The 21,078-nt window shown below is 41.9% G+C and overlaps 1 protein-coding gene across 2 annotated transcripts in view; it reads right to left on the bottom strand.

The window, feature by feature from the left end:
* Nucleotides 1–21,078, bottom strand: part of dlg5a (discs, large homolog 5a (Drosophila)) — a 55,450-nt gene that overhangs the window by 16,514 nt on the left and 17,858 nt on the right. For both annotated transcript variants that reach the window (XM_034682400.1, XM_034682401.1), the window contains exons 2-16: nucleotides 20,581–20,649; nucleotides 19,307–19,481; nucleotides 18,628–18,771; nucleotides 14,536–14,719; nucleotides 13,433–13,692; nucleotides 12,990–13,302; nucleotides 10,842–11,072; nucleotides 8,899–9,083; nucleotides 8,628–8,753; nucleotides 5,074–5,206; nucleotides 4,790–4,917; nucleotides 4,533–4,708; nucleotides 4,344–4,447; nucleotides 3,103–3,195; nucleotides 1,819–2,865 (exon numbers count right to left, since the gene is read on the bottom strand). In XM_034682400.1, coding sequence (XP_034538291.1) covers nucleotides 1,819–2,865; nucleotides 3,103–3,195; nucleotides 4,344–4,447; nucleotides 4,533–4,708; nucleotides 4,790–4,917; nucleotides 5,074–5,206; nucleotides 8,628–8,753; nucleotides 8,899–9,083; nucleotides 10,842–11,072; nucleotides 12,990–13,302; nucleotides 13,433–13,692; nucleotides 14,536–14,719; nucleotides 18,628–18,771; nucleotides 19,307–19,481; nucleotides 20,581–20,649 — 3,368 coding nt within the window. The remainder of the gene's footprint in view (nucleotides 1–1,818; nucleotides 2,866–3,102; nucleotides 3,196–4,343; nucleotides 4,448–4,532; nucleotides 4,709–4,789; nucleotides 4,918–5,073; nucleotides 5,207–8,627; nucleotides 8,754–8,898; nucleotides 9,084–10,841; nucleotides 11,073–12,989; nucleotides 13,303–13,432; nucleotides 13,693–14,535; nucleotides 14,720–18,627; nucleotides 18,772–19,306; nucleotides 19,482–20,580; nucleotides 20,650–21,078) is intronic.

Here is a 21,078-nt window from a genome sequence, read left to right as displayed (position 1 = left end):
TCATTCTAACCCTGTTAGGTTAAAGAGAAAGTTTTCACAAAACTCTTGCATTTTGTAATTTCATTAAGTCACCATTAAAATCATAACGCATTATAGAGGGAATCCTTTTTTAGTGATTACCTTCTCCTGTTTAACTATGAAATGCCCATCTTGCACATTTTCCACAACAGCATTTTTCATGTTATTTTTTTTAACATTACAGCAGAGCCTAACTGTAGCTTTAACTTTGACTGATAGTCTAATGCTTACAAAAACACAGACAATGCCCCAAAACAATGCAATGTGTTTTTAAAGTGAGCAGATTGCTTGTCCTGTAGTTCAGTTTGTTGTCATATTCCTTTCCTGTAATGATAGGATCCACAGTTTGGGAGATAAGAATGTCATTTAGGTACATAAAATATTTTTCACATGCAGTGAAAGACATGTTACTTAAGTTACTGTATTCTAGAAATCCGTCCTTGTATCTATATGATCTGTGGCTATCAGTTAACTGATATATTTGAAATCCACTAAATCTAAATTTTTATATCCTGCTGTTTAATACTACTCTTACTAAAGGTAGTACACTACCTTTCCTAATCCAACAGATCTATCGCTAGATTTCGCTTTTATTATTAAAACTATAAACAAATAATGGATGACCTCTGGGATGTGTGGGCTGATGTGCTCTGTATGGTTGTCAGGTAGGTGGATGTTAAATATTTATGCCGTTGATTTTTCTATAAATGTATGTTTACCTGTACGGACTGTGGCAACAAATGTCCTTGCTATCTATCTATCTATCTATCTATCTATCTATCTATCTATCTATCTATCTATCTACCTATCTATCTATCTATCTATCTATCTATCTATCTATCTACCTATCTACCTACCTACCTATCTATCTATCTATCTATCTATCTATCTACCTATCTACCTACCTACCTACCTACCTACCTATCTATCTATCTATCTACCTGTCTATCTATCTATCTATCTATCTATCTATCTATCTATCTATCTATCTATCTATCCATCTAAGAATTATGACTGTTTGATATTCAAATTAAATACTTGACAGTGTGAAATGTAACCAATTACTTCTACTCACATTAATGTAATGAAGCACTCTTTTTTGTGTGTACTTGTACTTTTCTGAGTAGTTTTTAAGGTGCAAAGTAAGCTTCTCTCAAACTCTATAATGACCCTCCTGCCTCAGGAAGAACTAACTTTGAAAACTAATGGCTGCTCAAGATTACCAGCAAGTTCAGAGAGACAAAAAAAAACTTTTTAGAAGTGTGAGTAAAAGAATTGGAAATTATAATTCCTGTTGACATTATACACTACATCATACTTCCCTTTATGTTATGATTTTCAGTTAGATCATCCTGCTTATCTTGTGTTTAAAATGGAATAATCCATGCATTGGCCTTGTTTTTAAATAACATAATATTTCCATTGAGATGTTGTCATGGTCTGTTTATGGAATACTTTGTATATGTCTCCTTTAAATGCTATGCCAGATCAATGACTCCACACTATGTCAAACATTTGCTGTTTCATTGCACTTTCTGTAATGACTGTGTTACTTAATCAAGCTGCCTGGTTCAGATTTATATCCTCTTTTCATTTTTGTCCTACCCAGAAAGGAGAGACCATATCTTGAAGTTCAACTTCACCTTGATAGCCTGGTTTAAAAGTCAGTACTCAGTGCTTCAAGTACATTTCAACTAAAGTAGTTTTTACTTTTACTAAAGTAGATTCCTAAAATGTCATCAAAGTAAGTGTACTTCTACTTGAGCAGAGTATCTTATTACTCCTTCCACCCTTGCTTACTTGGAAAGAAGGAAGCGTGATGGTCTGAGGAGTCATCCTGCGTCGAAGGGCGGGGGCAGATTTAGGGCGGGGCCTCTTCACCTCAGGCTCCTCCCCTCTGGTTCGCCCGATGTCCTCGTCACACGACTTCCTTGAGGTCAGCACCTTGCCGTCCAGGAAATAGTGGTTTCCGTTCCTGTCCCTCTCCCGCTCATTCCTTTCTCGGCTCTCTCCTGCTGCCATGGAGATGGCGGCCTCTCCCTTTCCATCGGAGGTGATGGTGCAGTCGGAGGCGGAGCTGCTCTGGTGCTTGTGTTTGAACTTAAAGGAGTCACTACGAGTGGGCGGGGTTGGAGGGGTGGGAGTAGGAGTGGATGAGGAGGAGAGGGACTCTGTTTTGGAAGGTTGAGGGGAGTGTGACGCTGAGGCAGCCGCGGCTACAACAGCGATCTGATTTGCCGCCATGTACTCCATCTTAGAGGAAGGTGTTTCAGGGCGTTTGAAAGTGTCCGGGTCGAAGATGGACTTCCTCTGTTTGGGTGATTTGTAGATGGAGAGCTGTGCTGCTGCTGTGATGGGGCTGCTGTTATCCGGCGCAACCGACATACCTCCAACCATCATCTTCGGCCATGTGCCCCCGCTGTGCTTCTTCTCCAGTGTCGTCTCCATGGTGATGAGGTCTGAGGCAGAGACAGGGTCAAAGGGCAGGGAGGAGGGCGCCTTTGTGTAGGGACAGCACTCTTGGAAAGCGCTATAGCGTCCAGTGCCCAGGTCAGAGCCCGGTCGGAGGCTAGTGGCGTGAAGGGAACCCGTGGAGAAGGGCTTGCTGATGTCGCTGTACGCCTCGTCGGGTTCCCCTCTGACCTTCCGCCTCTCCCCGGAGATGCTGCTCGAGCTGGTGCTCCCTACATCCGGGCAGAAGATGTCGGTCTGCGTCGAGCTGTTGTGTTTGAGGTTGCGACTGTTCCGGGAGTGGATCTCCGACGGGTGAAGGCGCCCGTTCGACTTCTCTGATGAATCACGCAGACTCTCGAAGATGTTCTGACCTGATGTGCTGTGAGGAAAGAACTGAGGGGAGGACGGATGAAGGAATTAGTAACACTTTAATGAACATCATTTTAAATGATACCCTGGAAAATTAACTGGTAATGACTCAGATAATTTAGTCCTCCAAAATCACATAGCTGAAGTTATGCAACTGCGATGTAGGGCATGCTAAAGTAGGGAGAGAAGCTTTTGAAGATTTCAAGCATAGGTGAAGCAGAAAAGGAGCACAATGAGAGTGAGAAAATGAGAGTGGCCCACCTTCATGAGCGAGAGGCTGAGAGAGTCCCTGCAGCTCCTCAGCAGAGCCTCGCACTCTGTCACAGATTTGTTATCCAGAGCGATGCCATTTATCTGGGGAGAAAGACATGGAATAATAAGGACAGGTCCTTCAACACTAAAACAAAGCAAGTTAAACTTTTGATACTTCTCGGAGGCACCGGGCTCTCATACCTGTCACCTCTACGCGTTTGTAGATGTGTCAGATGCGAATCTACAAACACGTACAGGTGACATATCTCCTGATCGGTGAGTGTGCCTGGAGGCCTGAGATGAGCTTCGACTCTGCTGCCGCGTGGAAGCCGCAAGAAATCTAGGCCAGCACATTTTAGTCTGAAGAACGCTGCAATCCACTCATTTCCATCACAATGGGCTCCACTTGAGAGACTTTCTTTTTTAAAAAGGTCCGAGATATTAAGGTGCAGAGTGAGTAATACATTACGGCTGAGAGTTATCTCAAAATAGGTTCAGGGAAAAAAACTTTCTACTCTCACCTCGAACAAGTCTGACACATTTTAAAGAGCGTCTCATGCATATTTGAATGCAGATTCAGCACTATGGACTTTATTTTTTAAAAGCATATTTAACTGATGCGGTAATGTGATTAACAACCGCAAGGGCATGATAAAACACAAGCTCCTGCACGATTAAGATCTCCTTACACATCATCTGTACTTACCATCGCTAATTGTGGTAACAGCTGAGCTATCATCTTAAATATAACAGAGTGGACTAATTGGTGAGTGGAGATATCGAAGTTCTTTGGGATTTAAAAGGTTATGCACAGTTTTCATGCTTAATTTAAACTAACAGGAGAGTTAAGATCCTGCAGCTAATGGCAGATTAGGTTTAAAACGTGACCTCATCTCTGAGCTGCACAGTTCCATTTCTGACACTTTCCCTCCATCCCTTCATGTGTGTGTGTGTCTGAAGCAGCAGCTCCACCTAGCCTTTTACAGTGGCAAGTTTTTTTTTTTCCTGAGGATTTAATCAAAGCAGGAGACTTTACTCCTCGACTTCACACACTCAACCAAATCCCACCTTATCTGTGGGAGGGGAGGAGGGGGGGTTTGGAGTGTGGATACTTGAAAGGAGCAAGGCCTGGATTAGAAAGCCAAAAGGAGGCTGTGTGAGCCGGAGAGAGAGTTGGATGTGGAGGAAAGGAGAATAAAAAAATATAATAATTATAGAGGATTGTCGTGAAAAGCAGACTTAAGACTCACTGCGATCAGTCGGTCTCCAACTGTGAGAGAGCCTTCTCTGGCTGCTGGGCTGCCCTGGACGAGAGCGGTGACAAACACGCCGCTCTCCAGACCGATTCCGCTGTCTGAGACGCAGAGGGGAACATAAGTTTAGGCGAGAACAAGAAGTATGAAGACATATTACTTTACAAATCAGCTCCAGGGTTTTACCTTTGTGCCCCACCAGGTTGATATGAACCGGAGTGACCAGCCTTCCTCCTAGAGACTTCCTTCTTCGTACCACCATGTTGATCAAACCTCCGCCGTTGAGGACCACCTTCACCACCTGCTTCCTGTCCTTATTGGCCAGGTCGATGTCATTAATCTTCAACAACCAATCATTAACTCTGAAAACACAAAAGTCACACAATGAAGATTTTTCTAATTGACTCTGAGGACAAAAACACACCCTTTGAGGTGGCTCTTACCTCAACCTTCCATCTGCAATACTTCCTTTGTCCACCCTCGTAACGAATATTCCACAATCTCCCGGTAAATACGGATCATTTACCCCCTCAGCGATATCAAACCCAAGTGCCTTCAAATCCATATCCTCCTGCAAAGGGGCGATAATATGAATGTCAGCATAAATCCATCCATTTTGACAACCTCATTTCAATATCATCAACGTCTGGCAGTCTTGAAAGCTCTTTGGGTAGACTGGCGTGTCACCAAATCGCTCTCAGTAATGAGAGCTGAGCACTGCTCTTACCCTGTCTTTCTCAAACTCCACCACCTCTGTCTCCCACTCCAGGGAGTCTGTGTCGATGGCGGAGTCGTGTGAGCTGTGGGCCATTAGCTGACAGAACCGGGCCTCCTTTTCCAGCTGGCTCTCCATCTTCTCTCTAAACAAAGACAGACATGGCACAGGGGGCCAAAGGTTAGGCAGTTGGGGATGGATAGGCAGAGACAACAGAGAGAGGAATAGTCACACACTACCAGTCTGAGCACTGGAAACCCCAGATTTTCTAACCTAATGCAAAGTGTTCGTCTTCCTCTTTTTGAGTTGTATTTTGTTTTGTATTGTTAGAATTTTCTAAACTTCTTTCTGTCTGTTAAAGGTATATTTTGTCTTCCTCCTAAGTTTCTGCCAATTCGTGAACATCTGTTTTTAAAGGTGCTATATAAATAAAAGTCATTATTATTATTATTATTATTATTATTATTATTAGTAGTAGTAGTAGTAGTAGTAGTAGTAATTGTAGTAGTAGTATTATGATTGAGATTAAAATGTCATAAGAATTCAGCAAAACCAGGATCTGCTATAATTTTTAAAATTGGAAAAGATCAAATACACCATCCATGGTTCAGCAGATACATTTTACAGATGTTGGCGGCCTCTCATCTCTCACTTTCAAAGAATGCAATCTATTTAGCTGAACTGAAGTTGTGGCAGGATGATTATATATGCTCACTAGGGATCTAGGAAGAACATGTTGATGATTGGTAACATGATGTCCTTGTTTGTTTTTACTAGTATTATTATTATTATTATTAATATTTTTATTTTTATTTTTTTTGTTAGGTTCACTCTCTGTTATACACTTTGCATACATGTATTCATTTGCTTTTCTCTGTTTGTTTTACTGCAATTATTAAATGTTAAAATGAATAAAATTTGGTTAAAAAAAAAAAGAATTCAGCAAAACTAAAGAAATTCCTCTTCAGGGACAGACATTTGAAGAGCATGTTTTCACCATGAGGTGGATATTACGCATTATTTCCCATCCATGTTCAATGCTTGATTCTGATTGGTTGAAACCAACCAAAGCAGTGATTCATCCTCAAAAACAAAAGGAATACCAGGGACAGCCTGATCACACGTCATATAAGATCAATCCAGGTTAAGGAGAACAGCACATTTTACTTCTGCCTGTTGACACTGTGGCAAAAATTGAGTAAACCAGTTCAGGCAGGCGAACTGGAGCTGCACTGATTCATACTGACAAGTCTGACCAAACATTCTCTCATATGATGGTCTATTTAAGCTGCAAGACTTCCTGTCTCTTTCCTGCCTTGCCAGTACTACTGCTGCCTCCACCCACTTATCCACCTGTAGGTTCTGATGGGGGGGGTTAGTCCTACCTCGTTACTCCTTAATTGCTGCATATGAGTTTATCTCCAAGGAGCAAGGAAGTTCGGAGTCTAGACACCGAACACAAATACTGTCTGCTGCATTGATAAACTTCTTTTTATAATAACACGAGTTGTCTGACTGAAATGTTAGTTTCCATCACAGGCTGGTCCTGAGAGTCAGGGAATGATGACAGTTACCAGGCACAGATGAGAGGGAAAAGTAGAGCAGGATCCTGTCATGCAATCCAGACAACAGCAGCAGAGCTGTGAGTGCGTATCTCCCTCTGCTCTCTAGATGAAAACTTGTTGATGTATTAAGTTGATAGATGAGCACAGACCTCTCCACTTTGAATCAGGTCACCCTTTCAGGACTCTAATTTGCACAACAACCCGTTCTATATACCTTACCTAGGGTTGCAAAATTCCGGGAATTTTCAAAGTTGGAAATTTTCAAACGGAAATTTATGGTAATAAACGGGAATAAACCAGGAATTTACTAAATTGAAGGTTGGCTCTGAATAGGGAACTTAAATATAGTTGGGGAAAATGTATCTTAGCATAATCCTAACTGAAAGAACCAGATTTCATGCAAGTACAGTTGAATATCTATGATATTCCTCAATCTCATGCACATAGCACACTGCTTACTGCAGGGCTATTGAGACCACGCCCCCTACATGCACTGTGCATTCCTCCATCACATGCACAGATGACTTCTAGAATCCTGCAGAGGCTTGAGAAGCTTGAGGGAAGATGCTTTTTTATTTGCACGTTGAATTGGACTGTTTTGGAGGGAGAGGGGCTCTTTTCATTTAACATTTTGAATGGGTCATTGTTGGGATTGCATTAATGTTAATTTTTGAATGGGTTGGGTCGGGGGGATGAGTAATATTTAACTCAACATTCATGTTTTTGTTCTTCAATGTTAAAATAATTAATTGTTCAATAAAATATTCAACACTTGATAAAGTTCTACTTGCAAATAAATCTGTTTTAATTGCATTATTTTGGATGTATGTCTGCCTATAACATAACAAATATTTATGCTTGGATATTAAATCTTTCCAATAAATTACTGTCAATTGCCAGTTAATTCCTATAATTCCCATGGAAATAATCCAATTTTGGAATATTTAAAAAAAATCCCCAGCTTAACTTCCCATGGAAATTTACTGGAAACTTTCCACCCCTTTGCAACCCTAACCTTACCCTTTACATAACTTCCTATATCTCTTAATAATATTTGTTTTATTAAAATAAACTCCAGATTTTTTCAGCAATATAAAACAGGGATTTTATTCAATGTGGAATAAAATCAGAAGCAGATTTTTGAAATCACATTATTTGTATGATGATATTTCTAGATTACCTTAATTATTCTGGCTGGGTTGATGTGCAATTTGATTGTTATGAAGCAACTTGGATTACAATACCTCTTGGAATAAAATAACATGCAGAAATTTTAAATGTGTACATATTAAGACCTTATTTTATGATGATATTCACCTCAATGTTCTATAACCTGTTTAAACTGTTTCGTACATTCTCTCTCAGTTCAGCAAAGTCCTTTCTTTTTGTCGTTTAGGGAATCAAATTTATATTTAAGCATAAGAAAAGTAAAAGTCGAACACACACACAAAGCCCCGCTGTCAGTTAGATATATTATGGTGTCCTACTGAGGCAAGCCTTGAGGGTAGAGCTGTGACATTAAAACCTCAATCGCACATTGTTCTTTACAGAATGTAGGGGACAAAACTTTCAAAGTCACAGCATACTTTAAACTCTGATTCAAAGCTGTGAGTCACAGATGGTTGTAGTATACGCTTTATCCAGTAGGGGGAGCTTTTACATACAATATGAAGATGTTAAAAGGCAGATGGAGGTAGAGAGGGTGAGAAACTGAGTATGTGTGTCCAAAACACTGCTGCTTCTCCGGATTACACTTTTAATCCGGGCATGCAGAAATGGTGCCAGGCAAACAACTGTGAAGTCTCCGAAGGCAAAATATCACAGCTTACGCACTGCCACACACTGAGCACAATGGCTCAAATGGACAAAGACAGTGCAGCATAAGATGAAGGCTTAGCAGAGGCAGTGTGTTCTGTGTTTGCTCAAAATGCAGAAGAACTGTCCCAGGATTGTAAATGAATGTTTTCTGTGTGTTTAACACCACTTAAGGTTCAGACTTACTTCAGTTCTTTCAGCTCTCGCACCCCGTCGTTCTTCTGTTTCCTCATATCATCCAGATTACGCAGGGCATCAGCCAAATCGCTGACAGCCCGGTCCCTCTCGCGCCGCAGATTATCACACAGTGTTCTGAGGAAGGAGAGGAGAGAGGTGGTGAGGAGATGAAGACATCAGGATCCAGTGTATGAAGGGGAAGATGTTAAAGCCAGTGATTCTGTAAGATCTATGAATTGTGCATGTCCTTTATTTCTGTAAGTCTTTACCACACACTGACCTTATGCTCTCCCTCTCCGCCACAATTTTGTCCCTCTCCTGGAAGGCCCAGTCCCGTCGACATTTGGCCACCTCGGCCTCCTGCGTGGCCTCCTTCAGTTCCTGCGACATGGCCTCGTACTGTTTCCTCAGCATCTCGATCTCCTTGTTGGCTCGTTCCATGTCCAGGGTAGCTGAGTCTTGTTTCTAAAAACAAAGAGCATGCATGGATGAGACTTTATGATTCACTGCGTTTCCATTTGTTGCAACATCCAAGAAATTACAGAGTTTATAGGGTGACAAAAAAGAGTGAAATATTAAAAACAAACCACAGTCACGTCTGAACAACTGGACCACAGAATGACTTTTTAACGGGGCTGAAGCAACTGATCACTCTCTCTTACTTGTGTAATTTAATGTAATCAAAACATAATCACCTGGGAGCAGATTTAGCCTAGTGGTTAAATTGTGCTCCCATATAGAAGGTGGCCTAGGTTTAATATCGGCCTGTGGCCCCTTTCCCTGGAAGTCATTCCCCCACTCTCTCTCCCAGTTTTCTGCTCTGTCCACTGTCCTATGCTCTTTGAATAAAGATATAAAAGCCCCAAAAATACAACTTTTAAAAGAAAAAAGATCACCTAGCAGCTGTTTCATTTTTTCAAAAACACATCTCAGTCTCTAATTATTCTACATTTTTTTAAGTTATATTTTTTTGCCTTTATTTGATAGGACAGCTATGGGGAAGCTGTGGCTCAGTGGGTAGAGTCAGTCGTCTATCAATCGGAAGGTTGGCGGTTTGATCCCAGCTCCGGCAGTCACATGCCGAAGCGTCCTTGAGCAGGACACTGAACCCCGAATAGCTCCCTCTGTTGTTCAGAGGTGTGTGAATGTGAACAAATGAGATTAGCTAACACTGATGGTCCCTCACAACATAGCAGCCTCTACCATCAGTGAGTGAATGGGTATTAATGGGTGAATGTGACGAGTAGTGTATAAGCGCTTTGAGTGACTAGAAAAGCGCTATATAAGTAAAAGTCCATTTACCATTTACCATTACAGCTGAAGAGAGACAGGAAATGCAGGGAGAGAGACATGCAGGAAATGGAACTGGCAACCCCTACAACGAGGACTATAGCCTCTGTATGTGGGGCGCGTAGACTGCTAGGCCACCAGCGCCCCACTCAGTCTCTAATTTGATACTAAAATTGTTGCATTTTGCCAAAATGCTTTATCAAAATTTACATCAGATATGTGATGCAACACATTTTTAGCAGGGCTTTCTTCATTGATCAATATTCAGAGTCTGGCAACATAACAGACTCTTAATTTGGCAACAACAACAGACTTTCAAAATAAAATACAATTGTCTGGAACAAACAGTAATCCTGAGAGAACACATAACAGTCATCTGGCTGAAGGCAGTGTCTTTTGGAAGGGAAACAAAAAGTTATTGTTTAATTATTTTGTTAAATGCCAAAGTTGTCATGTCTGATTTAGTTGCCGGCTGAGATTATTCGTTTTTCTAGACATCTTTGGGAAAACCAGATTGAAAACCAGGAAGAAAACGGAACAGATCTGACCATTACGGTGTTTATTTCTGGTAATCTATGTTTATTTAAGTTGCAGAGATGTAGAGTTAAGGTTTTGTATTCAGAGTTTTGATACCCTTGGTTTAAAAATAGCTCTTTCTCCTGAGTGCTATAATAAAAAATGTGCTCAGTGAGATCCAGAGGGTTAAAGGTCTTTACAGGTTTGAAAGATACAACCTGCAGTTGTCCTAAGAGGAACATCCTGCAGGCCAACAGAGGTCCATACACAGGTGTGACCTAAATCTGCTCATGTGCCAGACCACTGACATACAGTAATCCACAAGCTGACAGCTTCCTGGATGCACTAAGCTCTTTATCATGAGTGTAACCTCTGACTCTACGCCGTCAAATCTAAAGTGCAGTGTGTGTCTGTTACCTGTCTGGCCTGGTAGTACTCTCGCAACAGCTGATCCCTTTGAATGATGGCCTCCGTCCTCTCCTTGCGGGCCACGTCCCTCTCCTCCCGCACCATCTCGATGTCCTTGCAGGCCTGGCTCAGCTCCTTCTGGGCCTCGGCCTTGTCCTTCACCTCGTGGCAGTACTTCTCCAGCAGCTCGTTCCGCTCGCAGATGGCCCGGTCACGGTCCACCAACGACGAGTTCAACTCCTGGCACAGAACAAAGGGGGTTGAAATGGAATGAGGGCATCTCAGATCTGTGAGTCATTAATGTGATGTGAAGAAATGATCTGAGGGCTAACGCAGAGTCATCCAACGCTAGTTAGAAATCTCTTTTGTCTGTCAAGCACAGTGTTCGGTAATATTCTTCAAAAAGGAGGCGGTGGAGCTGAACTATTTTTATGCAGTGTCCTTGGTGAATATGGCCTTTGATCCACTGACTAAAGAGTAGATGCCTGGCCCAAGTTATGAACAGGCGCACTAAAAACCTGACAGGTTGCTATAAAATTCTCACAGAGGAAATAGTTAACTCAGTAACTGTCAGTGAGACGGCGTGTCTCTGGGGGAAGCTGTGAGGGATGAGCGATGACAAGAAAAGTTTCATTCAAAACGTACAAAAAAACTTCATATCCAACTTTTGAAAATAAATAATTACTTTGAAAAGTGAATCTACTTTGTGGCTGCAAGTTTCATGACATGATCAATACCACTCTCAAGTCTGTACAATACATATATCACTACAGCCTGCAGCCAGTCAGTTAGCTTAGCATGAAGACCTGAAGCAGCAAGAAAGAGATTAATTTAGTTTACAAAAGCATGACTTATCAATATTATAGAACCTCCGAAGCTCACAAATCAACATGGAATATGTTTCATATGTAAAAATAAAAAATAAAAAAGGTCAGGCACAAAGTCAAGTTGTGGTTTAATGGCTCTACATGTTAACTTTATTTAATTTCATTGTGGTCAGTCAGCCTCTGAAGTCCCTGCTGGTTTACTAAGACCATATCCCAAACTTTGCGCTCACATACTTAGAGACTTTGAGGCGCCTTCCCAGTAAGTGTGGGACTGTTCAGTGCTATCCCACTGCAACATTGTCAAGTGCATTAGCTTTCTGATGCTGACTTCACAAGTTTCCAAGACTCCGCATTTCTGTAGACCTAACAGTGGACTTACCCAGAGTGCATTGCAAACTTGGTGACGTGAGGAATCTGATTATTGTTATTGTTTCTAAGTAACTTGTGGCATCATGAGAGTGTGTCCTTTTCCTAATTTTTATACCAGCTCAAGCTCTCAAGGACTCGTGCACCTATGCACTGAATGCCTGACATCCATAAAGTCCATTTGGGTCCAGGGCTCCGGCTTTAGGATGGACATTAGGATTGAGTATAAAAAGATTAACTGTGTTCATTACAGCTGCAGGTCGATGGATTTTCTCACTTCGGGATACAGCACTGTGAGTACTTTTTGATCAGTCTAGCTAGCTGGGTTACAAGTTTACTGCAGAGACATAAAAAGGTATTGATCCTCTTATCCAGCTCTTAGCAAGAAAACAAAATAAGTGTTTGTATATAATTGTATGGAAGCTACAAGAGACAAGGGAGAAATAGTAATTAAAATAACAAATAGTGAAAAAAATGGGCCTGAAATGTTTCTGTTTTAATACAAATCAAGAAAATAAAAAGTCCCAAGATCATTCTTAGCTACTTTTAAACAGCCAACATTTTTTAATGTGTTTTCACAAATTGATAATAAAAGTAAGTTAAAGCTCAGAAAAATATGTCTTCATCTGACAAAAACATTTTATCCAAATAAAAATCTAAATAAAGGCCTTAGAGAGATTGCTTTGGTCCTCATAATATTTCTTTGATTTCTAATGTAAGAATCAAAGAAGGAATAAGGATCACCAGATTCTTGTTTCCAGCTTGCCTCTCAGAGCTTCCATACAAATCTGAAACTTTTCCTTTAAATTTTTTTTAATTTATTATCCAAAAGTATGATAGTCTTTGTGAGAAATGAGAAGAACAGCTGTCCTTATTTGAACTTTTGACATGAAGATCATCAGCTATAACAGATCAATAAAGTAACTGAAGTAGTATATATTCCATTAAACCCCAACCCTGTTACCTGTCTGAGTGCCTCCAGCTCCTCACTGGCCACCACTCTCTCTGAAGACGTGTTCTTCAGTCGGGCCTCGGCCGCCTCCAGCTCCGTTTGCAGCTTGTCCAGCTCCTTGATCACCTGGTCCCTCTCGCTCATGATGAGACGGTACTCGTTGAACACCGAGTCCCTCTCCTCCTTGAACTTATCGCAGTCCTTGGACGCCTTCAGCTGCAGGTTCTTGTAGCGCGTCACCTCGGACTGCAGGCGCTCCATCTCTCTCTGCAGCTCCTTGTTATTAGCCAAGGACTTGTTCAGCTCCTGTTGTACGGAATCAAACCTGGAAGGGCGGAGACATATCACAGAGGTGAACAATTTGATGAGGTGATGATTTCTAATGATGCTTTTCTTGTTGCTGCTCAGTGTCATCTCCTGTGGTGTCTCCTCTGGATGCGTGCACACGCTCTTACCTCCTCATCGAGGTGGAGCACTGCTGCTGGTAGTGCATAGCCGAGTCTCGCTGTTTGAGCAGCGCATCCATCTGCTTCTGCAGCCTCCGATTCTCCTCCTCGGCCTGCTCCAGACGGCTCAGATCCGTGTTGTGGTTGGCCACCTTCTCGCTGTAGCGCTTGCTCAGGGCGTCGTACTCCTTCTTCACACCCTCCAGCTTGTCCATGGCTGTGTCGTACAGTTTGTTTAACACCTCCGAGGAGCCTTTCTCTCTCATTACCTGGAGAGCACAAGAGTCAAATGATAAACAAGTGCTGGTGTTCAGACTGCTGCTGCTGATTAAATTGAGCTAAGCCTGTTTTTGCTGTGCCCCACCTAAAGCAGCAGATGGCATCAAAGTGATGGCAGGATTCTATTTTTACAGTGCAAGCAAATCCTCTGCCAGCTTAGACAATGGAGTTTTTTTTGTGGTTTTTTTTGCATTTAAGCACAGAAACTAAATGGCTCAGCTGCAAAATGATCTGTTCTATGTGTAGAGTGTGTCCTTCAGACTGCATTATTCATCCCCTGTGGGACTGGATGTCTCATTACTGCGGGTCTAGCTGATGTAGTCCTCCTGCTGCTGTGACCCAAGGGCTGCATTGACCTCGTCTACGCAGCAACACACTGCGTATTCACTGATCTTGTAGTTACATGGTTTGGGTCAGTGTGCCCTTTGCCCAAGCAGAAGCCCTTTCTTTCTGCGCCTGCCCTTTTCAGAAATGCTCTGTATGCACTTCCCTCTGCTTGGCTGCCCCGTGCTCTTAAGCACTGCAGTGTTCCCATGGGTGCTGTGTGAGACAGTACTGCACAGTTGTCCAATACGGGTCAGAGCACCTTTGTACTGTTCTGAACCAAGTATTCGATGCATAAAAGACAACAAGCGATAATGTTTGGGCTTCCAAACTGCATGACCTCAACATCTAAAGAGGTGATGAAGCTGTAGGATGTTTTATTTACTCTGGCATCTGTGACATATCACTAAAAATCTGAAGGCCATTCATGCCCTTATAACATCTGGTCAGCTACAGCAGCACACACCCACATGTTGGTGTGCATGTGTGTACACGTGTGGACTGTTTACCTGCTGTTGCTGCAGCCGAAGGTCCGCCAGCTCCTTCTGGTCTTGACCGTGCAGTCGCTTGAGCTCCTCGCAGTTCTGCTTCACGTGGTTGTGCTCTCGGACGAGCTGGGCGTTCTCCCTCCTGAGTGTCTCCATCTCCTCCTTCAGCTGCGTCTGCTCTCCCAGGACGCGGCTGTGCAGCATGCTGGGGAGAGGAAGCGCACGTGTGTACATAAGGGGGAGACTGATTAAACATGCAAACACACAACAGACGGTGAGCTGATGGTTTTAGGTAAACAGTGCTGGAAAACCTAGCTGGGGTGTGCAAATGTTGAAATTGGAGTAATATTGGAGATAATTATTATTTGAGAGGATCAACTGTTTAGTAAAGCAGATATCCATCTTTAGAAAATATTTGAATTCACCCTTAAAGTTCTTACTGATGAAACATATTGAAGCTCCAGTGAGGAACTTCAGTTTGTCTTGCCTTTGGTGTCACATCCCACATCAACAGGAGCTGAGATCTTATCGCTCAGTCCACATACAGAGGTTGTCTCGGAGGCATTTACCCACATTGGTCTGGTAGTGTGTACGCTCATGTGTGCTGTGTCACATTAAGGAAGGCCCACTCTCCCTGTATCCACAGCAATGATCCGTAACAGACCACCCGCTTCTCAAATATGACTGATGTAATATTGACCAACTGTCTCTTGTGAAATATTTAGTTCTCTCATGCCGTTCCAACATGTGGAGACGTATCTCAACCATTAAATAAAGTGTGCATGAAAGCACAGGATATATATGATGTCTGTACTTTTTCAGTAAGGAAGACTGTATTTAAATTATTAATTCTAAACCATCCGCAGGGGTCACTCTGTGATGAAATGAGCAGAGTTTGATATAACAGCACTGTGAAGATACAGATGATTCATGAAAGAGGATCTGTGTGTCATGCTCCACATTGGACTCTATTAGGGGACACAATCCTACCTGTATTTCCACAAACAGCCCACTTAGATACATAAACTAACAACACGATCAAGTTTCTCTCCTCTCTCGCTCTCAAACATGACTGATTTAATATTTCTCTGTTGTGTCTCGTGAATAATGTACTTTTAATGATTCGTCATGTCTTCTAATAGGTGAAACAATTACGCATTAGTGCTGGCTATACCAGAAATAAAATATTAATACTAACCATATTTATTCAGTGAGGAAAGCTGCATGTTATTCATTAATACGGGATGATGCCACACTGAGGAGATGTAAGTAGGCTAAGAGATCAGCAATCAGTGAGTAGTTTGTTACATAGTGTTGCATGTTAATGAGAGGAGATGAGGAGATATAACTTCGATCTGCCTGTTTGTTTTTCATGCTGTCTCTCACTGCATAAACAGCATGATCTGCCCTGTACTTCAGTGCACACCTTGATGTAATGCACGATCAATACCTTAATATGCTTCAAATGCAGCCAATGAGCTGTACAACGAGCAGTTATCTGAGTTTGCTATGCAGTTATGAGGCATGACGTGGAGCTCTGTGTTAGTGGCGTCAAACTTTTTCCTCTTTTTTTCCCACTGTAATCAGATCATCCAGTCTGCTGTGCAGTCATTTTAATTCAAAGATAAACTGCAGATCTGTAACACCAGGGACACCACACTTCATATGATCAAACAAAACTTTCTAATAATGTCATCACATCAATGTGTCATCACCCTTTCTGCTTTGCTGATCATGCAGCATGAGTGTGAGAGAGTGCAGTCTTTGCCTTGTGATGGCACAAAAATATTCATATCTTAACTTATTCCATGTTTTTTTTTTTTAAGTTTTATGAAGGTTAATGGAGCTCTGTGTTAATTTGCATCTGAAGCAGGAGAAGTGAGATCCGATCACGACTTGTCACTGAAGACCTATGGTCGATGCAGTTTTAACACCAAGTGGGAACCTCCGGTCTTGAAATATACCGATGCAGAAGTGCTAAAAAGTACAGTTCATTGAGAGTCCGCTTGAGGTTGGCTGCAGACACACAGGAAACTACATACACACCCATTCAAAAAAGACAGTCTTTACAGCAATACTAAACATGTTTACAGCCTGGTTCAAAAAACAGTTTAGGTCTGATAGCTCATTTCTCACTCAGCACACACTGTAAGCAGGGTGATTTTTTTATTTTCAAAGATATTAAACTTACAAGTTTTGCCCAAATTAGGACATGGTTGACTTGATTGACAGGCGGGCACCCTGTAGCTGTTAAAGGCTAAAGGCCCGCCTCTTTACTTCACACTAGCTCGGACGGAGTTTGGTTGTGTTCAGCGTTTCCAATATGGCACAAACTGATGATTGGCTTCAAAACAGTACTCAGGAACACAAAGTCATGGATACTACGTCCTTTTCATATAAAGTCTATGGTTAAAGGCTGATTTAGAATTCTTGTGACTTGTGATCCGAATCACCCAGATCGGATGATAATGCTAAATGTTAACGGGGACTTAGTAGTTTTTGTTGTTTCTCAGAAAAAAAATCTCATCCTTTGTTCTTGGAACAGTCAAACAATCACTCAATGAGACTCTTTGCTGTTTGAAATACATTTTCAAAAGCTGTCTCTACGTCGTGCTGTTCCTTTCTACGTCTGACGCCTACCCTGCAGCAGTGATTTCAGACATTACAAATCCCAGTATAGAATCAGTCAATCTTTAAACTAATGGTGGTCTTGATTGGTTTGTAAAGAATTTACTAGGGGTGCAACGGATAAAAAAACTCACAGTTCGGATCGGATCACGGTTTTGAGTCACGGATCGGATCATTTTTCGGATCAGCAAAAAAAAAAAGAGAAAAAGAAAGGAGACAAGACAAATACAACTTTGTCCTCCATTTATTTTGTAAAACACTTGTAAACTTTTGCCCATTAAATAAAAACAACATTCAACTCAAAATTTACTGCATGTGCAAAGCACCCTATCTGTGGGCCCAGTCCTGCCTCATTCACCGCATTTCATGGCATGGCAAGTGAAGGAGCAGAGGAACTTCAAAAGTTTCACTCCATTCTTCTTTCAATCGCTGATTTTCACCGTCCACTTTTATTTGAGCTGCAAACTTGGAACACAACGTTTTCGTGCATTGTAGGGTCCTTCAGCTGGCAAAGTGCCAATATGCAAACTGCTCCACAAACGAAAGTGAAAGTTAAAAATTGCACTCGCAACATTAGACTCTAACTGACCCAGTAACAGTCTGTCTGCGTAGGGAGTGTGGATTGAACATGAGGTCATCACGTGAACACGTGCAATTTTTTTTTCTTTCATCAACCAATCCGCGGACCACGTCCGTGCCGAACCGTGGAGAGGCATCCGTACAGATCACGGATTAACGAGGATCCATTGCACCACTAGAATTTACTGATATGAACATTCATTTTGTGCTTATTCCACAACAGCTCAAAACTCCTCACAGGAGCTTTAAATTTAGCAAAACACACTCTAACTAAACATGCCTAGATTTACAATGTTATAATTAAACCTGTAAGGGGGCATCCATGTTCCCTGGGTTCTTTATAAAACTCACCTCAAGTAAGGTTTAATTCAACTACACTTTTAAAGTCATATTTTGCTGCTTCTTCTTGTAGCTAAATATCATAACTAGCAACACTTCCACAGAACTGTTCCAGCGTATGATCAGCTTCTGCAGCGGAGTTTACACCACAGCTTATATGAGCTGTTAGGTTGAATGATTCAATTAAATAAACGACTCCTTTTCCAGGATTTTAAAAGCCATGCATTTCTATTTTTTTTTGTAGTGTCGATGTGCTTTCGATGTGAAAGCCAGCTGTAGCTCCGAGGGATGTTCTTTCAATTAGGTTAATTGCAACACCATGCCAGTCCTCGCTATGCTTCCAGTAAGACAATGCAATAAAACTTAATTGTTTCTGGGCTGAGAAGCAGCAGGTGGCTTGTGACAGAGTGCTCATCTTAAGTATCCAACCTTTGCACTGCAATAATGAGCTTGGACCAACAAACGCAGCAGGCTTTACATCATAACACATAGTACAGATAATTATTTGAATTTGAAAGATTTTAAAGTGTCCTGGAGAATATGTATCATGACACTTGGAGTACTCACTGGTAGAAGTCGGCCTCTTTCACAGCCTCCTCGCACCTCTTGAGTGTTTTGGTGTGCTGGTTCTGGAGGGACTGCAGGTCTGCCATGGCCCTCATGCACTGACTTTTCAGACGCTCGTAGTCATGGCTGGCTTTAGAATTTGGCCTTGAGAAGAAAAACAGAAACAAAGATTATCAGTTTATCAAGCAGCTTCGTGTAATTATAAGACAAAACGCAGCTCAGATAAGAGGACATGCAGGACGGAGCCGGCCTTAGCCTTGTGTAAGAATTCAGATGATAGGAATGAAATGTTTGACTGAATGTAAACACAAACAAGTTGTTGCCATTGTATCATCTGTTACACAATAAACATCTGGTAATAGGAGCACATGATTAAGCAGCCAGTGTCACTGCCCCATTTCTGGGAGGTAGAGTCAACAACAGAGAATTAGTAGATGTAAACATGTCAGCTAGCGCCAAGGACACTGACACCACAATGAGTCTAATAATCAAGAGGGTAAACTTTCTGCTCTAAATCAATGAGTCTCAAGTCAGAGTTAATAGCTGGACTTAAGATACATCATCCAAACAGTCATTACAGGAGACGTTTTCATAGACAGCAGCCAAATCAAAGTATTACCAGATGGAAAAAAAATAACAGTAATAACATCGACTTGGCAGCCATGCCAGGTTTTTGCACCTGCAGTCGTCGAAGGTGGTCCCAGGCGATGCCAACGCCAGACGCTTGCGGAGCTCATCCCTCTCCCTGGTCACCTGGCGGAGCTGGAACAGGATGGTGTCCAGGTTGTCGCCGGATGGCCGGTTGTCGTTGATAGCTGGGGGCGGAGAGGACGCTTCGCCGTTAACAGGGGAACCTGCGTCAGTGAGGAGAAGGGGATAGTGTTCAGGACACAGTGGAAAGAGTTCCCCCCCTAGTGTGAGTTACCATTCACAAATATCATCATGGATCTTTGCAGCTTTACTGATAGAGGAAGTAAAATTTGAGGATAAACCGATTTGCAAAGAGGCGACTTAGTAAAGGGCAAAGAGCACCCTTCCTCCCAACTTTAGCATCAGAGAGTAAAAGAGTTCAATCCTGTGACTCCATCAGTGCAGCCACTGCCAGTTATGGAACCCCAATTTAATCTTTTGCGTGACAATTTGCTCCACATTTACAAAAATATAACTTGGATTTACAAGACTACACTGATGGTAATCTCTGACATGAAAATGTAAGACAAGGGAAACGGACAGGATTTGGATTTGGTGATGTAATGTAACTCTGGTGCTTCATGTCTTCATATGTACCTAGATTCTACTTAAGCACTCACACAACATTTGGAAGCAGAAGAATAAAAACGCTTAATTTTGTGTCTGTATATTTTTGAGAAGTGCCTTCATCCTTTTCTCACACTCCTATTACACGATCCAGTTGTTCCATTTGCGTCTGGCATTAAAATTCACCTGATTGATCGTCACAGAGGAGGATTTTATTCAAATAACAAGGTCATTCTGTTTCAATGCGAGTCCTTTAAAGATTGAAAAAAGACGTTTTCGCATAAAAAAAAAAACCCTACAAATAATGAAAGAGTCATTTTAAGGATGTCCTCTTTATTGCAAAAGAACAGACATGGTTAGAAATGGGAGGATTATGTCCATCTTTGGCTCAACATTTGGCCCTTTCGGAGGTTTATGTAACGCAGCTGAGTCATTTGGACCTTTGTCAAAACTCAGGAAAGGCAAGCATGGCTTCCTTAAAGAAAGAGGAGGAGTAAAGGAGAGTGTAATGTGGGTTTAAAACATCACTGTAACCTTTTTTAAACAAATATATTAGTATCATCCCACAGGTTATAATGGAGCTGTACTGATTTGTTGTTTCTTGCACTGTAACAGTTTGTTTGAGGTAGTAAAGACCCTGTTTGACCTGGCTTGACACAATACAGCATAACAGGCATCCCGGGTCATTATACGTACCAACACTGCTGAGGGAGCTGCTGCTTTCTGAGTCAGAGGGCATCGTGGAGAGGACGCTGTATGTGGAACCTGCCGCAAGACAAAAACAAAAAAAAGATGAGATGCGTTCAGATTAGAGCACAGCTTGACTGATTAACCAATTACACACAGGTCAGAATTTACTGCATGATCAGTGTGGGGAGAAGTGAATATTACACAGTCGGTTTCATATTCCCTGCACACGTGTAAAATAAATTTGGTGCAGGGTTTAAACTCGGAATAATAACTTCAAGTCTCCCTCTAAGCAGCTCTACATTATCACTCCAGACTGCAGTCGTCATTAAACCTCCTTTCCCTCACTGTGCACCCTGCCTCGCTTTGATGTATAGTCTCTGTATGTTTCTGCTACACAGGCAGAATGTCACGGCTGAAATGGGATTTTCTCTATTTATTTCAAGCACATGGAGAGAGAGAAGAGAGAGGGAGGGAGAGAGACAGAGGGAAAATGATTCTCCTTTT

This window comes from Notolabrus celidotus, chromosome 4, assembly GCF_009762535.1.
Source record: "Notolabrus celidotus isolate fNotCel1 chromosome 4, fNotCel1.pri, whole genome shotgun sequence".
NCBI classification, from domain to species: domain Eukaryota; kingdom Metazoa; phylum Chordata; class Actinopteri; order Labriformes; family Labridae; genus Notolabrus; species Notolabrus celidotus.
This window is presented reverse-complemented; position numbering and strand designations above follow the sequence as displayed.